The sequence below is a fragment of the Nannobrachium achirus genome, assembly GCF_963921795.1.
Source record: "Nannobrachium achirus genome assembly, chromosome: 1".
Classification (NCBI taxonomy): Eukaryota; Metazoa; Chordata; class Actinopteri; order Myctophiformes; family Myctophidae; genus Nannobrachium; species Nannobrachium achirus.
Window position 1 is genome coordinate 30,530,808 of NC_137810.1, and position 19,277 is coordinate 30,550,084.

The 19,277-nt window shown below is 42.0% G+C and overlaps 1 protein-coding gene across 1 annotated transcript; it reads left to right on the forward strand.

Annotated features, from left to right (window-relative positions):
- Window positions 1-4,683: 4,683 nt before the first annotated feature.
- ntmt2 (N-terminal Xaa-Pro-Lys N-methyltransferase) lies at window positions 4,684-17,080 on the forward strand (the record flags this gene model as incomplete). The annotated part of the gene is made up of 4 exons (XM_080728155.1): window positions 4,684-4,810; window positions 7,727-7,899; window positions 13,238-13,490; window positions 16,791-17,080. 4 exons carry the CDS (start codon window positions 4,684-4,686, stop codon window positions 17,078-17,080), a joined length of 843 nt encoding a protein of 280 aa, XP_080584281.1.
- Window positions 17,081-19,277: the final 2,197 nt, after the last annotated feature.

Genomic DNA, 19,277 nt, shown 5'->3' on the forward strand with positions numbered 1-19,277 from the left:
CAAAACGGGTCCTACAGAGATCTCCATATATGGGCATATTTACATTGTTCCCGAGTTGGCTAGGGCGCCGACTAGACGCTCGGCCGCGCATCTCCATATATGGGCATAACGGGTCCTACAGAGATCTCCATATATGGGCATATTTACATTGTTCCCGAGTTGGCTAGGGCGCCGACTAGATGCTCGGCCGCACATCTCCATATATGGGCATAAATGGATGTATCGGCGCAATGGACGCAATCTCCGTATATGGGCATAAAGGGGACACAGATACAGAGATCTCCATATATGGGCATATGGGCATTCTGACATCACTTCTGCTGATTCATTCTGACATCACTCCTGTACTTTGCACGTGTTGAATCTCTATATATGGAGATAACCGACGCATCTCACAAGCCATGGGCATAAATGGACACACGCAAACAGATGGTCAAAACAGATCCTATGACAACAGGTATAATGGGGTTTGCATTAAAGGGCGGGGCATTCATCCCCTATTTACATTGTTCCCGAGTTGGCCAGGGCGCCGACTAGACGCTCGGCCGCCCGAAGGGCGGCCGAGCTTCTAGTACTTATAATAATAGAGCTGTTTAATGTACTTTTTCATTTTTTTTTACAAAGCAGTTAGTGATTGCCAGACAACAGTTCAGCCTCTTTTAGCTTGTTGGGGTGTCACACTGTCACAGATATGATGGATGTCCTGACTGCTTGGTTTAGTCACATGCAGAGGTCAGGAGGTTGTGTCAGTCATTGCTGGGTAACCCTGGTAGCTATTGGGCTCTGGAAATAAATATGTTAACTTGGGTCTTCTCAGTTCACCTATTTGCATTGCATTATGCAAACTATTGCAGGATTCAATTTCCTGTTTGCACCTACTCTGATGGCAAATTACAAAACTAAATTTGACCTATACTCACTTTTAAGTCATTTTAGCAGCTTGATCTTCACTATGACTATTCCATTTTACACTTTGATAAAGTGTTCCTTATCTTATGTTCCATATGGGTTGTATGTTAAAGCTGTACAATTTAACTTTCCTCTTCTACTCCTGATTTGAACCTGGTTTATAGTGCAAGGGCTGACATTTCTACCATCGAACCGAATATAACCTGCCTGCTTGCTCAGGGGATAAATTGAATCTTGAGCTTCAGGTCAAAATTGGTGTCAGATTATGACCCTGTGTTTAGGTGAGACATGACCTTTGACATGACCTAAATGTCTCAATAGAAGAGCAGGGAGACAAAATACAACCACCCAAATTGTAAAAATTATATTGTAGGCCTAATGTTTTATTAACATACTCTGGAAATTACATTTATTCATATTTATTCACATAGTGCCGCTTTACAAACAAATTCAATATAAACTTTGATTTTAACATGTGACAGTACCCTGATTTTTGCCACTTTTAGGCCCAAAAGATTTAAAACAATGATTTGTGTTGTACGCTTGAAGCTATTTTGATCTTTAAAATACAATATATAGAGGTTGTCTTTAATTATCTGTCAACCCGTACACAAACATTCATAATGCACATGCTGAGAACTATGTTCTGAACATTTGTACATGGTGCTCTCTTCTCTCTCTCTGGAAGGTTTAAAAAACTAGAAGCATAGACTGGACAATGTCTTGTTTACCACCATTGTTCTCTCATGGTTCATTTATGCTCTGCTGTACAATGGTGTTGCACAGTGTAAATAGCTCAGCTATTTTTGGCTGTATGTTGTTGCCCCATTGTACAGCATGCCACCCCCACGGTGGACCACCCCCACAGGCACAGCAGTTGTGACTCATCACCCTAAATGTGAGCTAAAGGGTCAACCATTGACTGGGTGTTTAGAATTACAATGAATATACATGAGTACACAATACACTACATTAAAAACATTTTTTTTAATGATTTTTGTTTTATCAATATTTTAACTGTCTGAATTTGGGTTGGTCGTGATCTGTGGAGCTGCCTCTGGTGTTGTGAACATCCTTGACGTCTTGTACACCAGGCCCATTGCAAGACGATATACTCTGTCAGCAACCGCGAGCCACCCCACGTTTAAAAAGTGATTTGCGGTAAGGTGAGCCCGAGATAGAAGGTTAAGCAGAAGCCTAATTAGTTTGTTTTGGGCTGTTTGGAGCCTTGTTTTTAGGGCCTTTGAGGCATTGCGATACCATATGGCATGTCCATGTAGGACTGGAATCCATAGTCAAAGTGGGGCTGAATGAGTCTTCAATGTATTTCTACTGACCAGCGGGTTCGTTGGTAGACTTTTTTGATTACCGGTACCTTGGTAGTCATTATTTCACTGGAAAGATTAGCCTCTAGGATGCAACCCAATTAGGTAATTACGTCTTGTCTTGTTATTACATTGTCACCCACTTTGATGTGAAGTTATCGACCTGGCTTAGGATTTGACCCAAAGAGGATGCATTCGGTTTTACCCAGGTGTATTCATAGTTTGTTGTCATTGAGCCAGGTGTAGATCAAATCCAGTTCAGAGCTAAGGGTCTTTTCAACCTGCAATTTGTCCCTGTCCGAGATGGGTGCATCTCTCCACTCCGACATGTCTCCTTTCCGACATGCCTCCATTCCGACACTAACCCTATCTCTAACCCTAACCCTAAACCTAACCCCTATGGGAGTGTCGCCACTCCGACAATAAGAAGTCAATTTTGGAGTGGCGACATGTCGGAATGGAGAGAGCTTCCCGTCCGGGACAAGGAGAGCAGAGTCATCCACAAACAGGAACAGGTTGCAGTCACAAGCAGATGCCATGTCGTTTACATATTTTAGAAACAATAGTGGGTATGCTTCCTTGAGGAACGCCACAGATACTGGGATTTGAACCGTGGTCAAGTTTGATGTGATGGGTTTAAATAGGGACCCCAGGTTTTAGTAAAACGAAGGTGGGAAAAAACAGTTACTTCAACCTCCAAGTTCTGCACTTTTGACTCCTGTGTATCTGCTAGTATTTATAAGCAGTATTCAGTTCACCAAGTGACGTCAACGCTCTAAATTCACTCCATGACTTGCTGAGAATACAATTTCAATTGAGTGACAGAAATATAAGTCTTTGTGGTGATTGATGGAAAGAGAACTGATGCTGCATGCTTATGTGTGATATCCTGGAGTTCAGTCATCCAAATGTGAGTCTCGTATGCCATCTTCATTCTTCTCCAACCCAACGAATTCAAGGTGACATGCCTGGTACAGTATTTACAGTATGACCCTGAGCTGACAGATGTCATAAACAGAGAAGCCATACAGTAGGTAAATGTTCAACTGTATTTATGGGTCATGTAAACATCAGAGACATTTATGGACAGTAATGTGTTGACATGTATTTGGCTGTGGCGAGGTTTGGTGCCAGGGTACAATAGGAATTACAGTATGTGTTTAACTGTTTGCTGAGGGACCCCCGAATAGAACACCTTCAATGACCCCACTTTGAGAACCAGTGTTCTTCTTATATACTCTTTTGCATTGTCGTTGCTATCTGTCTAGGGTACTTATTCTGCCTAGTAACAGCTGAAACTAAATCTTAAAATCAAAAGGTTAAACAGCGGGAAAATATCCACGTGCATGGGCATGCCATGCCATGTCTACTATAGATTGTGTGGAACGCATATCCTGCCTTAGAGAACTGCATGGCTGTATTTAAAGCAGTATGTATACAAACGTGATATGATGATGATGTTAATTATAGCAACACTGTTTGCATGGCAGGCAGTAGGCTAAATGCTGGAGGTCAGATGATGTATGGTTGTTCTTACAGTATGTGCTGCTGGTATTTGTGCATGCTGGCCTATAAGCTCAGATGCCACGCTGCATGCCTTGGAGCCGACAGTAGAGAATAGACACCCTCTCTCTCTCTCTGTCTCTCTCTCTCTCTCTCTCTCTCTCTCTCTCTCTCTCACTACCAAAGGCTACCTCAACCTACTGGTTTAAGGCAGTGGTTCTCAACCTAACGAGCACTAAGAGTTGAGGCATTACATTTTGTATAACACGGTTCTATTGTGAAAATAGCAGATCTACATGTACATGCATGTAGATCGGCTATTTTCACAATTACTGCCTCTAATATTTGACAATTTGACCAATGTTTAATTTGTCATTTTAGAGTTATTAAAAAGTCCTTAAATTGTCACTTTAGAAATGTGCAGATACCCTCTATACATTTAAACTGTATGTTGGTTTGTTTACTATTGTTGAGTGAGAAAATATGTGCACATTCATCATGCTAATCATCTGGGGACCTTACAAAATAATTTGGGGACCCCGACCCACAGGTTGAGAACCACTGGTTTAAGGGGTGAAAAGCTTCCTCTCTTTCACACCTCCCTAAGTCAGCATCCCTGGCAGGTGATGTGAAAATGGGACATTCTCGGCACCAGCCAAAGTAAAGAATCTTTGCCTGATCGCCTTTCGCCAAGACTGCCAGTGACTTCTACACAGGGCACAGATATAGCACCAGCTGGTGCGATAGGGTCCCACACAGACGCACAGTCTGCAACTGCTGTGGCTTAGTCACACACACTCTCTCAGTGTGGATAACTGTAGCTACTAAACCAATGGAGCCCCAAGTCAAAACGGAAGCTGTCGAGGCTTCGATTCCAGACACTAGCTCTGAGTATCCTGAAAAACCAACCAACATTGAGTTCCAACTTCAGCAAGTTAACGAAGCCATGAGGGAGCGCTGGAAAGGGGCCGATGCTGAAGTGGGTAAACACAGCATGTCCTTCCATCTGCAACATGCTCTGAGGACTGAGTTCTTTGCCAGCTACCTATACCTCCTAGAGAACATCCCCATAGGTAAGAAGAGGGGCCAGTCAGAGCTCTAATCTGTTTGCTTCACTTTATAACGTAAAGCAGTGTTTCTCAAATGTGGTTCCATTTGTACACTGTCAGAGTTACAGACCTGTATGGGTCAATTTAGACCCCCCTAAAGGAACCCACAGAGTCCCTGGAATGCACTTTGAGAACCACTGACGTAAAGAATTATAATGTTATAATATTTACTAGGCAATGTGGCGGGAAACAAGTGGTGGCCCTAGAATAACTCTGCTGTAGGATGTGTTTGCAAAGGCATAGCCAATCGGAAGGGAATATGAAAAATCTGACTGATACATCTTCATCACCTGACTCCAGAGATTATGTGTACAGGTTTGAGTTTTGGGCAAATGTGTACAGGTTTGAGTTTTGGACAAAATTTGCAGGGGTAGTTGAAAACGGGTCATGATCCAGGAAATCCAGGAGTTACAGGGGGCATGCATGCAAAGTTTCACGGGTACTGGACGCTGCATTAATGATTTCAGCGACACCATGCAAAACGGTTCTCTACCGCAAACTTTGAAACCAAATCATGGGAACATTTTGATTGTACGACCTACAGTTCAACAGTGTGCGTGCAAAGTGTAATGTTGATCAGTCCAGCGATGCTGGAGATTAGCTGCTCACAGGCACACTGACACACTGACACACACAGATGTGGACGGACAGGAGCAAAAATATACGTTATAGTCTTCAGCCGTCTGACTTACTTGCGGACCGTAGGAGTACAGTATGTGACATTACCTATTTCACTCTGAAAGCCTCTGGACATGTCAAGAATGTAGTGATGTCTTTAATTTGTCCTTTGCCATATTCAGTTTTGATGGACATCACATACCGGTACAGTATGTAAATAGGGGGGCTGGCTGAAGAGGACTTTCACCTGATCCAGGGGGTAGCATGAAAATGAAAGAACTAAATCATGTCAGCAAGTTCATGACAAGAGCTTCAAAGCCAATTATTCACTAACAGCAGCGTTAACTCTGATTAATATGCAGAATGAAAGTCATCTTTTATGTCTTTGTGAGTGTTCATCCAGACAGACATTGACATAGAACCATTACGTCACTAGCAGATATAAAATATTATGCAACTATATCCCCAATACAAACTGATAAAATAATAATTATAGGTGATTCAGGTGGACTTAAAGGGAGAACCACCGATTTTCAATATTGAACAATATATGTCATTAATATACCTTGATGCCACTGTGATGACATCATCACGGTGTACTTTGCAAGCCAAACCCCACAATAAATCCTCCAGTTCTAGGCAACACGGAAAAGGGGGAACTTTTTTCTTATTTCCACATAACAACTCAAAGGTAGACATAGTTCATTGTTGAAAATGGGTGGTTCTCCTCTTCAATGAACAATATAGGAGCTTTTTGTTTGCTAGAGTTAATTCTTTAATGAGACATCTCAAAGTAATCTTAGTCAAGCAGACAGAAGGTCAGAAATCAATCTGACCATGCAGTTTCGAGAGGTTAAAGAGATAATGTCATCAGATTGGTCTCATCTTTGGCAAAGAGTTTTGGCACACTCTCTCACACGTTTCCCTGCTTCATGGTCTTTCTCTGCGTTTCTATATTTAGCAGGGCTCTCCCTCGGAGAGCCCTGCTATGAGGTCATACGTCTCGGCTGCCATCGGCAGTCCTTCTAGTGCCTATCTAGTATCAAAATCTACTCTGTCTGACTCTGTGCCAAACTTGACACAGTGAAATATTTCACAGCAGAACGAGGGGTTGAAATGGAAAGTTCTTTGTTCTGATTGTCCAGTTTTAACACTTCATTGCCTGGAGGCGTCAATATCCCTGTCTTGGATATCTGCCTTGTCCAATGTCCATATGTTCACAGTGCTGAGGAGCCATGGTTAAAATGAAACTCATGGAGGGAATGCATTCCGTCATGGATTCTGCCAATGCACATCCTTGACGGGCAAACACATGTTCCCCTGTGACACACCATCTCCTCACACACACACACACAAACAAACACACATGCGTGCACACACTGATGCACACACACTTACACACACACCTACGCACGCACACACACACACACACACACACACACACACACACACACACACACACACACACACACACACACACACACACACACACACACACACACACACACACACACACACACACATTCAACCTAAGGATACATTTTTATGAGAGGTCCCAGAGAGATAAATGAAAAAGCCTGTAGTCTAGTGTCAGGTATCAAGTGATTGATACTCTTGTCACTCAAGGGACTGTGGTCTTTTACATCATATAATACAGCAGTGTTGTTGTTGTTTTTGAGTATGGATCATTGCTTCTTGCCAACTTCACAATAAACATAACCTTTGACCTGCATGAAGCTTTCTGTAGTAACCTACAGTAAGAGCAGTAATAGCCAACAGTGAACTCATAAAACACTTGTTGCCTTCCCTCATAACAGCTGATCGAGTGGTTAAATATCTGAAAACACAAATTGACATGAATCCAAAATACACTGATGATTGTGCTGTCAAACAATGAAACTACCGGTATATGGACTATGAAAAGGTTGTGGGGGTCCCTGCTTCATCTCTCTATCAACTAAGGGGTCCTTGGCCTGAAAATGTTGAAGACCCCTGGTATAGTTGCTTAATTATCTCAAATGATCATTCTACACCTCTGATGAGATTGTAAACACTGATCCTCTTCATAGCTGCCATAAAAGAATATGGATGTTGTTGTAGGCTAGGGAAGTATTTTCATCACGCACAGAAGATTCATTACCTGCTAGCTACCCTACACCCCTACAAGCATGTCACCCTCTGCTGTCCCTCCTCTGCTGCTGTACTGTACATATTTGTCTCCTCTTCTGTCCTAACAAACTGTGTCTGGCTCTCTCCCAACAGTCAAGCTGTTTCCAGTCACCTGCGAGTACATCAAGGGTGAGAAACAGTTCTACTACCGCGCTCAGAAATTCTACGAGGATGTGCCTGCCTCAGAGGAAGGCATGATGGGAGATTTTGTGGAGATCTCCAACGTTGATCTGGAAGGGTCCAGGACGTTTCTGAGTAGGTTTGTGGTGAGTTTAAAGCAGGGCTAACATTCCTAAAAACACTCAAATGCAATAAGGAAGTGTGTCTTCCTCTTTCCTCATGCACACGACACGTGGTACTACTGTTGGCAGCAGCTCACTACTGTATATCCATATCAATGTCCACTGTATCTTTCTACGCAGAGATCAAATATCTGCAAGGAGGCCTCAATATAGCACCCATGTGGCATGTCTGGGTGAAAGCTCAAGCAGAGGTTACGTGTAGGTCAGTGTTAGGTCATAGATGCAAAAAGCTTGAACCTTTTAAACCAAAACAATATTACACTTACACTACCTTTAAGTAATTTTGATCATCATAATCACAACAACGTGGATATAACCTGTATCCTCTGATTTATATTTAGCATACCTGTTAGTAATGTAGCTAATAGTTGTTCTAATGATAATGGGGCTGACATTTCTAAATGGGCCTTTAGGTGGAAATATCAAAAATAGCAGACCTCCAAGCTCACAACGCGTCGCAACGCGTCGCGTTGTGAGCTTGGAGGTCGGCTATTTTCACTGCTTGTTATCACACTGATTAACTAAGCATAATCAAGTAATACTGGAGATGTGGTGTAGGGCAATTATTTCAACATAAGATGCTGCATTCAAGTTCAGGAGAGTTTGGACAAGACAATTTATCTTGAATACTGCCTTCAGGTATGGCATGGAAAAAGGGGCATTTGCTTTTCTTTCACCATAGTAACTGCGCATTCATGGTCTGGAGAGGGCACTTTTTACAGACGGATAAAAGGGCAGGGGCTCAAGCCCCCTTTGATGTCTATGTGTGTGCGCGTGCCTGGTGCATAGTTCTGGTTGTGTGAATGTAGGTTACTGAGCGTTATGGGCATCGTGCCAACTCAGGAGAATGTGTTTGGCCTAGACGGGTTATTTATAGGGTCGCTTCTATGAGAGACCTAATTATAAGCTACTTGCATCTGGATGTTAAAAGGAAGGGAAATACATGAAGTGCTGTGACTGGTGGGATAAGCCTTGCCTCTAATGCTAATGTAAACACAACCAGCCCAAATGTAACACTGTTCCGATGACAAACTCATGGGAGTATCGTGTTCACAATCCACTGCCCAGTGCCTGGAGATTGGCACCTCTCTGTCCTGAAATACTGTTGGATCTGTCCATCATAGTGACCTTGACAGTTACAGACTGTTAATTAGAACCATATGATGCACACTCGCCACAGCACACGTGTTACAACACATAACCTTGCAAGGCCTTCTGTAATCCCATTCCAGTCGGGGAAAACGTCAAGGGGTTTGTAGTTTGTGGATATTTCTCTCCGTCATCAGCATATCATCTGACATGTCAAACAGAACTCTGCAACAACATACAATCTTGATGAGATGATCCTTTGAAATGGTATACAGTGTTGCATACTGCGAGGTTTGAGTTGTCTCCCTAGGCACGTACAGCACAGGTCCACCTGTTTTCTAGAGACATCATGTCCTTGTTGAGTTTGTTTCACCAGGACAGAAAGGATTGTTTGTGTGTGTGTGTGTGTGTGTGTGTGTGTGTGTGTGTGTGTGTGTGTGTGTGTGTGTGTGTGTGTGTGTGTGTGTGTGTGTGTGTGTGTGTGTGTGTGTGTGTGTGTGTGTGTGTGTGTGTGAGAGAGAGAGAGAGATTAATGGAATCATTTATTAGTTGTTCGACAGCTACTGTATAAGCGGCTGTCAAATATAGTGGGTTTAGTTACAGTAAATTGTCTTTGTTCCAAATTGTATTCCATAGTATGTTTTCAGAAGCATATTATGGAATAAAATGTGTATCTGAAGTTTCTGAACCCCAACATATAAGATATATGTATTAAGTATTAAGATACTTGTTGGGTTCAGATACAATGTGTGATGCATGTGTATCTGAACGTGTGTATCTGAACCCAACATATGTGTATCTGAGCCCAACATATATCTTAATACATTGTATTAAGATATACAGTAACGCCTGACACTGTGGTTCCCCTGACACATCACTGTCTTGGCCATCTGGCCAGTGTGGCACAGAGTCACAGTGATGGCACAGTGATGTGGACATCTGGGATGTCAATATATGGGCATAAAAGGTATTTGGTTCCCCTGTCATCCCAGGGATCTCCTTATCTCCATATATTGGCATAAAAGGGATTGTTCCCCTGGCATCACAGGGATCTCCATCTCTCTGGGTAACGCTTGTCCTTTTTGTTGATTGACTCTCCCACTCTGACATCATTGTGATGTCATGGGAACCAAATCCTTGTATTGCCATATATGGAGATCCCTGTGATGCCAGGGGAACCAAATCCCTTTTATGCCCATATATGGAGATATGGAGTTCCTGTGATGCCAGGGGAACCAAATCACTTTTATGCCCATATATGGAGATCCCTGTGATGCCAGGGGAACCAAATCCCTTTGGCCAGATGGCCAAGACATGGCGCGACCTTGCCCTTTAGGGCGAGATCGCTTGTCGCCCTGAGGCATCTTACTGGTATGGTCTAACTTAATCAGTAATCACATACTGTATATTAACTAGAAAGGGGCACTCTACGGAGTGCAGAGCTTTGCCAGGCCAGGGGGCTTCCCAAGGGCTATGCAATGTCACATTTGCACTGTATAGTGTATCGGCTCTTCCCAGCTGTTCTAATAGTACCCGGTAAGATTGACAGGGATCATGTGTTGCATTGCGGCAAGTAAAAAAAACATGCACGTTGTTGGATGCATGCACTTGCATATACAGTAGTAGCACTGTACTGGTGAAATGCCTGGGTATGTCATGGCAGGATTGCGTTAATTAAAATGTATATTAAGTGTAAGCGTATACCGGTATGTGTGGATAATGTGTTTTCTTAGAAGAGGTGTTGTAATACTGGAGTGTAAAGCTGCTGGCCTATAGGGCCGGATTAACACAGTGTGGCACCCTATGAATACTCTTTAAGTGGCTCCTCCCCCAACTGAATATGTATAAAAGTGACTTTTACAGTGGCTTAAAGACCATGGATTTACAAACCTATAGCTTAAGGACAGGCTCAGTCACAACACACACACACACACACACACACACACACACACACACACACACACACACACACACACACACACACACACACACACACACACACACACACACACATACATACAAACAAACACCATACTGTAAAAGTGTAAAGGGTCCCAAACCGGTTTTGACAAAAAGAGAGTTCATATACAACCTGCCCCACTCCGCTGTCTGCTCCCCCACTCCATAGTCTTGCAGACATTATATCCCATAGCCTGGTGGGACAGTGGGCACTGGCAATTCATGCACAAAAAATATGAAGTTGTCGTTCATGGATTTGGAATTGTCTTCCTTGATCAGTGTTCCCCATCCGTTTGGAGCTCAAGTACACACAAACAGGGGCGAACATTTATAAGCCCTCTCCCACCTTCGGCTAGCGGAGCTAATAAAATGATCTGAACAGCAGCCCTAGTGTGTTTTTGTGTTGCTGTAGTATTGTGACTTCGTGAGAACTACATATTCTTAATATCAGGTCCATATTCTTAAGATTAGGTAAGAATGAGCCATATTTAAGTGACTGACCAACAGTCAGCGGTCACTCTCACCCTATTCGTGTCCCACCCGCTGCCCGGGTTGGGGGCTGCGGCTCCACCGCTCCAGGAATCGCTGTCACAGTTTGTCTCTGTCTGTCTGTCTAATAAACTGAACGGAGGAACACCTACCTGACTGCCTGTCTGCTTCTCTCGTCTCCTCTCCAGCACAAGGCTAAGAATTATGCCCAGCAGCAGCAACTTCGAATGAATTCAGTCTAATATTTATACCAGAACTCTTTAAAATACCCTACAGATAACTGTAACGACAATACACTACATTGCGCACCACAAAGAGTGCATAGTTGCACCATATGCAATTGTAGCTGCTAGTATTTCCATAAGCATCTGAGCATGAGCGTGTGTGTGTGTGTGTGTGTGTGTGTGTGTGTGTGTGTGTGTGTGTGTGTGTGTGTGTGTGTGTGTGTGTGTGTGAGTGTGTGTGTGTGTGTGTGTGTGTGTGTGTGTGTGTGTGTGTGTGTGTGTGTGTGTGTGTGTGTGTGTGTGTGTGTGTGTGTGTGTGCGTGCGTGCGTGTGCGTGTGGGTGTGTGTATGTGTTTGTGTGTGCGTGTGGAAGTGAATGGTCCCTAAAGTGAATGGTATACCAAAAACATGCAGAGACTCCACAAATCTTGAAATCCTACTTCATCAGAATGTAGTCAACTACATATCGTGTTCTACAAACTCCACCATGGCTGCCTTCTATTGGCTCCTAGCTCCTTAACCTGACATCTCCATTAAGAATGAGCACGGCGGGGAGATTTAGAGTGCATCCAGGTTAAACTGAAGTACATGCGCACGGCGCAATATGGCAGTAATTCACCCAAACCAGGAAGCCACCTCTAACAAGCATAGAGTTCCTCAGGGCCCCATCTTTCATACAATCACACAATGGGGCCCCTAACCCCCCCCCCCCCCCCCCCCCCATACTCCGGGGGGGGATGAAGTGAAGTCAGAATATAAAATGAGGAGGGAGTAAAAGCAATGTGATTCAAGTTATGCATCTTTTTGTTCTCTCATGTTAAAGTTCACGGTTCCTTGCCCTGAGGTATTGTAGGCGTGCCTGTTGGTGCTCTGCTCTTTGAACTACGGGAGGTCAGACATCTGGCAAGATAGAAAATAAAGAATCAGGCCTTTTGATAACTTACAGTTATTGTAATAACATGCAGCATGAAAACTGACATTTCAATGTACTGTTCATGTGGGCACCATATATACGTGTATATCGTTGTCGGGTGGAAACCTTGTACGTCCAAAAACATTCGTTTTGTATTTATCTTTTTAAAAATGATTTAAAATAGTGAAAATAGCCGATACACAAGCACACAACGCCTCGCAACGTACAAATTTGAAACTTGGAGATACAAGGTTTCTGCCTGACAGTGACGATATACATGTACTGCGTTCAGTGCCATCTGTTTCCGGTGGTATCTGTCTGTCTGTGTTTACTGCCGCCTTTAGCCAATGAGGGACCAGCAATCTTGGTGATGAAGTGCAACCTGATATAAATAACAAGGCGCAAATTGGCACCTCAACAGAGTGCCCACCCACATACATACAGACAGCACCCAACAGCACCGACCGCAGTACTTGCGCGCTCTGTTGGTGCAAGTAGGCCATAATATGGCCACGAGTTTACAAGATGCAAGTTGACACCTCGACAGACTGCAGTCTAGTTATCCTTGGGAACGTTTTACATCCAACACTTTTTTTTAAACACCCGTTCTGTTTGTGGATCCCTGTAGGGTCCTGGTAAGGCCGGCACACACTGCGCCCTGGACTGTGGCTGTGGCATCGGCCGCGTGTCAAAAGGTGTCCTCCTGCCTGTGTTCGAGAAAATTGAGATGGCCGACATGATGGAGCACTTCCTGCTCCACGCGTACGAGGAGTACCTTGGCGACGACGCTGACCGTGTCGAGACAATGTACTGCTACAACCTGCAGGACTGGACGCCCCCGAAAAAGAGATACGACGTCATCTGGATACAGTGGGTCGCATGTAAGTCTGTGACGCGTTTCTTATGTCAAGTGCAGCGTCTACGGGTGCACATGGTTTTTCATTTTCATTTCATTCCATGTGCATTTGAATCTCTGAGACAAGAGAGCATATCTAAGTGTACACATGTGTGCCTGAGTGTATTCATAATGTTATATACGGTATGTACATATTTCCAGTGTTTACATTTAATTTCAGCTCAGAGGTGGCCTTTTTTCTGTATGAGGGCACATATTTATATACAGGTGAGTGTGGAACTATGGAACTATACATTGCAGCTATATGATATAGCTTCAAGCCTACTGTACCTCAGAGTTGCTGCCAGCGCGGTCCATGCCAATGTGAACGGGTGGAAGTCCTGACTTACTGCCCGAACCCACACGTCTTATTTTAGACGATATAGCATTTATTTCTCCTTTTCCTGAAATGAATGAGTGCTCAGAGGCAGGATATTCCAGGTAGAGTCTTTCTTGCCTCATTTGACTTCATCCTCCCTCCTCCTCTTCCTCCCCTCTCTTCATTTCCTCTCCTCTCCTCTCAGACAGTCACATGCCCCTCATTTCACAGAGTGAACCCTGTCACACTTTCACCAAGCAAAGGAGAACCTGGGCACACAGTACTTTAGAGAGGGTGCTGTATCTTCTATTGCAGTTAAGCTTTTTAGCTGGTCAGCAGGACCAGCTCTTTAAACAGATTACATTGTCCTGAGACATTCAGGGGACCTAGGGGACCTATTTGCCGATTGGCTGTCCATGTCACATGGTCACCGAGCTCATGATCCATTGGCCAGGCCCTCCAGATCTGTACTGCTGTAATGACATATTTTGTCCAGCAGGGAGCACCATTCCTTCACACTGAGGCGGTGCCTGTGGCCAGCCTGCTTGTGATAAATGAAACAGAAGAAAAGAGAGGTCTATACTTGAGTAAAAGTACAAAAGTATTGGCATCAAAGTACAAAATGTTTGTATGATTGCTTGTAGATCGGCTATCATTCTTTGATTTTCACAAGTCATTGTTGACATCATCATCCATTTAAGCTTTATAATTAGCTTCATACTAACATTAACATTATTTTTCTTCTTTCAATTCTAAACGTAGAGATTAGGTTATGAAAGGAAGGTGATTAGGTGATGAAAACTAGCAAAACTATAGCAGCCATTCACTTTAATCAACGCGATGCATCCAATGTAATTGTGATGAGGATGTCAAACAAACGTTAATCACGTCGTATTTAATTATACTTCATCTGTTACAGATGATTGTCCAAATAAACCGTACGTTATTTAAACTGTGAGCCATTTATAGACAATATGCAGTGTTGCCCTGGGCATCGTTGTAGGCTGTAGTAGGTGATGTGTCACACCATCTGCATACCATCTGCATTAACATATGAACTGAACGAGTATGCAAGTTGTCAATGATTTAACTCTATGACCATGATATGGGCTTTGGTGTGAAGTCATGAAAATATCGTACCCTACACAATTTACAAAAGCAACACAAAGTACATTCATTGATGAGCTGCTTCTTCCTGTCATCTGATCAGTGTCCACACAGTAGATTAATTCGAGTTGCATTTTAATATCAAATGAAACGGAGCAAAAACGATGTGCTGAATGAACCAATGCGAGTCTTTGAGAATTACAGTTAGTATCTTCACAAATAATGAGCACATTTCTAGAGACACGACATGACAAGAAAGCATATATTTAGAACGATATGTAGCAGTGAAATACCACAAGATTTTGGAAAATGCCTACAATCAATACACTTATTTGAACACCTTGGTTACATTAAGTTCTGCATAATGCGTACTTTCTGCTTTTGGTACATTTCAATACAAATACTTTTTATACTTGTACTCAAGTAAATTTTGAATACAAGTCTTCCACTTGTATGATACTTAAGTAAAGAATGCGAGTACTTTTCCCACTACTGCCTAATAAGCATGCTAGTTTTAGTAAAATCAGACATCACAGATAGATTTATAGAGTAATAGGCTATATGGCAACTGTAAACTTAGCAGGAGTCCTCCAGGCTATGGGGGAAAGTAGCTGTTGGAAAAAGTACTCAAATGTTTTACACTTGTTTTTTTTAAAGTATCTTAAAAGTATCAATACTGCACTGTAGATGTACTCAGTTATAAGTAAAAGTCACACACACACACACACACACACACACACACACACACACACACACACATACACGGGGGGGGGGGAGTGACAAAATTCATAGATCTAGAACACAGACTTCATAGATATAGAACACAGAATATGTACAGTACAGTACAGTGAGGTACAGTATACAGTACAGTAAAGTACAGTAAGGTAATACGCAGTTATTACTGTTGTTTGAGCACGCCCGAGTTTTTTCAAAACTTTTTTTTTCCAAAAAACATTTTTTTCCAAAACTTTTTTTTTTTCAAAAAACATTTTTTTTTTTTTTTTTTAAAAACATCTGACCAGCTTATATATTGACTGTGTCAATTCTTGTTTTTGTTTGAACCCAGCTCTCTTAAAAGATCAATTAAAAAGGTACATACTGTGTATTGCCATGGCATCTCTTACAAAACTGATTTCTAACAATTAATTAGTATAAATATTATTATGGTGAATTATTTACAGTTTTTATTTATAGTTGTGATTTTCAATTTCTTTGGGGGGGGGGGGGGTATGTGTTTGTGATTGTGATTCTTTTGTTAAGTTACAGAGTGATTTTATTTGTATTCATTTTTATTTAGTTTGGCTATTTATTTCATAATTGCATTGAATGTAGTTTTTACTCCGTACATATAATGTATTTTATAATTGCATTAAATGTTGTTCTAGTATTATTTTGTGATGAATTGTATGAAGGGCTTCCAATGGTAAACAAGGCTGTAAAAGGTCTTATTGGGATGTTCCTTTTTGGACTGGATATTTTAACCGGCCTGTGCTGCACTGCTGTGTTGTACAGTACTAGAGGGTCACGGCCTTTCGGGCCGCTCCCATCTAGTTAAAAAAAAAGAAAGTTAAAAAAAAAAAAAGGAAAAAAGAAAAAAAAATGTGGCGGAACTATTGTGCCGCAGCGCACGTTTCCGGTCGGACATATTTGACCGCCGGACGCACTTCCGGTTTAGAACTCCGTGTGCCACGTGATCAGTCCTAGCCAATTGGAGTGCTGCATTTGGTCGTGTCTGACAAACTGACAAACAAAAACCGCTGGCAGTTTCAAATTGTATATAGAGATGTACTTGTCAATGTTATTCATGTTTTGTCCAAACGAATGATTCATTCAATCAATTGTCCCTGTCTCCCCTGTTAGGCCACCTGACTGACAAGGACCTGATGAACTTCCTGTTCCGCTGCAAGAGGAGCCTGCGTCCCAACGGTGTGATGATCATTAAGGACAACATGGCGCGGCAGGGCTGCAAACTGGACACTATTGACAGCAGCATCATCCGTCACCTGGACATCATGCGGGACATCATCGCCAGGGCCGGCCTGGAGGTGCTGGCCGTGGAGAGGCAGGAGGGCTTACCGGAGGCCATGGTTCCTGTCTGGATGCTCGCCATGGTGCCAATGAAGGAGAAGGAGAAGGAGAAGAAGAAGTAAAGGAGATCATCAAGTCAGGAGTTAGGACCAGGGACGTGCTGGCCATTGGGAAAAGGGGGGAAAAAGCCCAGCTTCATCATATAAGGCCGTTGCACAAAAGTAGTGAAAACAGCAGATCTACAAGCACCCAACGCCTCGCACTTTAAATCATTTTTAAAATGATAAATACAAAACAAACGGTTTTGGACTTACAAGATTTCCACCCGACAACAACGAAATATAACTCATGTTAAGTAATTGGCCCACTGGCTTGTCAGTTGTCATGATCTGAAATGGCAAATCTTTGAGTAGCAGCAGCGCTATAGAGAGAGATCTCTCTCTATAGCATGCAATGAGGGCCTCTCCAACTATTTTTCCCGGGCTGAATCAGGGGCCCAGCACGTCCCTGGTTAGGACATTGCACTGTAAAAATCAAACACTAGGGAAGTTCACCCTAAAATAGATTTCACATTTTGTACTGTTAGAGCCTCATTGTACGTACAATACAATTGTATGATACCATGCCATGTGATCAACGATACAAGACCATCAGAAATATCACACAATGCAACTTTTATGTGGATCAGTTCAATTGTGATTGAGGAACAAATCTTTCCAATCTGAAAGCAAGAGAGCGTGCAGCATATTTCTTGCCGTTGCGGAAACAAAGTTTGGCCGAATACGTTTTTGTTTTTGTTACAAAAACCACATTGAGTACAAAACAATTTTCGTCCGCAGAGAACTTCTTCGGTTTCGGCATGCCAAAAAAGATTCGACTTGATGTATGCTGCCCGCATTATTGATGTCAGAAAACAGACAAAGCCTGGAGTGCTTGAGTTTTTATTTTTTTATTTTTTTTACTCTGAGAGACCAGCGTTCATGGTCTCAGATTAGTACTAAATTGTACCATTCTGGCTTAAGTTGAATTTCCTCTTTAAACTAAACATTTTCCTTTTTTAAGTTTTAAAGTAAACCCAAAATGATTTACTGTGAACAACAGATAATTTATTATTTATTAATATTTTTTTATTCTCATTTACAACAAATACTTCTGTACATTTAATCACATATTATCAATAACATTCACGTTAGATTTACCTTGCAAAACCTTGTTACTTATATTGCTGAATTGCTCTTTTTCCTTGGAGGGGTGTACACACTATTTGCGTGTAGCCTATTCGGGTACTTTATGTGTACTTTGCATGTATTACTTGTTGAGTGACTGTTATAACAAAAATAGCAAATTTACAAGCTCACATCAAGCTTGTACATCTGCTATTTTCATTAGGTGACACTGGCGTACTAAGTATGAATCAAGCGTAAAAACTGCTTTGCTTCAGTTGGTCAGCTGTACATAGTCATGTTGTTTTTACAGCATTAAGCACAGTATGTATTTTATAAATATCTTTGCCTGTAATATTGCAAATTCATAGACATAGTCTTTTTTATATTATCTGTACTTATTTGTGGTTCAATTTTAATCAGATTGATAACTAAGTTGTCGTATAGTTTAGAAATGTTTCTCAACTGTAGAAACTCCCAATATTTTTTTGTAAACCAGAAAAGGCTTTGGAACACGAGTCTTTGGAACAATGACAATTACAATTTGGTGGATGATATATTTGATTTCATTAAATTTAACTGAAGAAGTCTCTCTTAACTGGTGACATTGTCTTTCAATTTCAAGGCTTGGCTCACAACGAATGAGGCCCTATAAAATGTCTCAGTGTAATTGCCAACTCAGCAAACATATGGATCTAGTTTTATGATTTTTGAAATGTTCTTTCATAGATGATGTTTCTCATCTTGTGTTCCAAACAAAGGCTAATAGGATTTAAGATGGGTAATCACCGTTGGCCATTATAATCAAGGCAGGAACATAAATACTGGCCAATTTTCTCAAAATATTCCTACAGTTCGGCCCACATCCACATCCTCAACGACTACTACACTTCAATCGTCCACTAAAAAACATAAGATAATTGAGATCCTCTCAAATGGTTATGATAATTGTCTTAAGTATTATTATTTTCTTCAAACTAACAGTAGAAGCAGCACATTGTTTAGGTTAATGACTTTCAGCTGGGCCCCTGAGGTGGATGGGGGGTGATTATTTCCTGGTTTTGACAGACAGTGCCTGCTTTCATATCTGCCTTGGCTCCAGTTCAGGCCTGTCAGATGTTGTCTGCATAAAACACATCCAGGAGTCGCCTCAAAT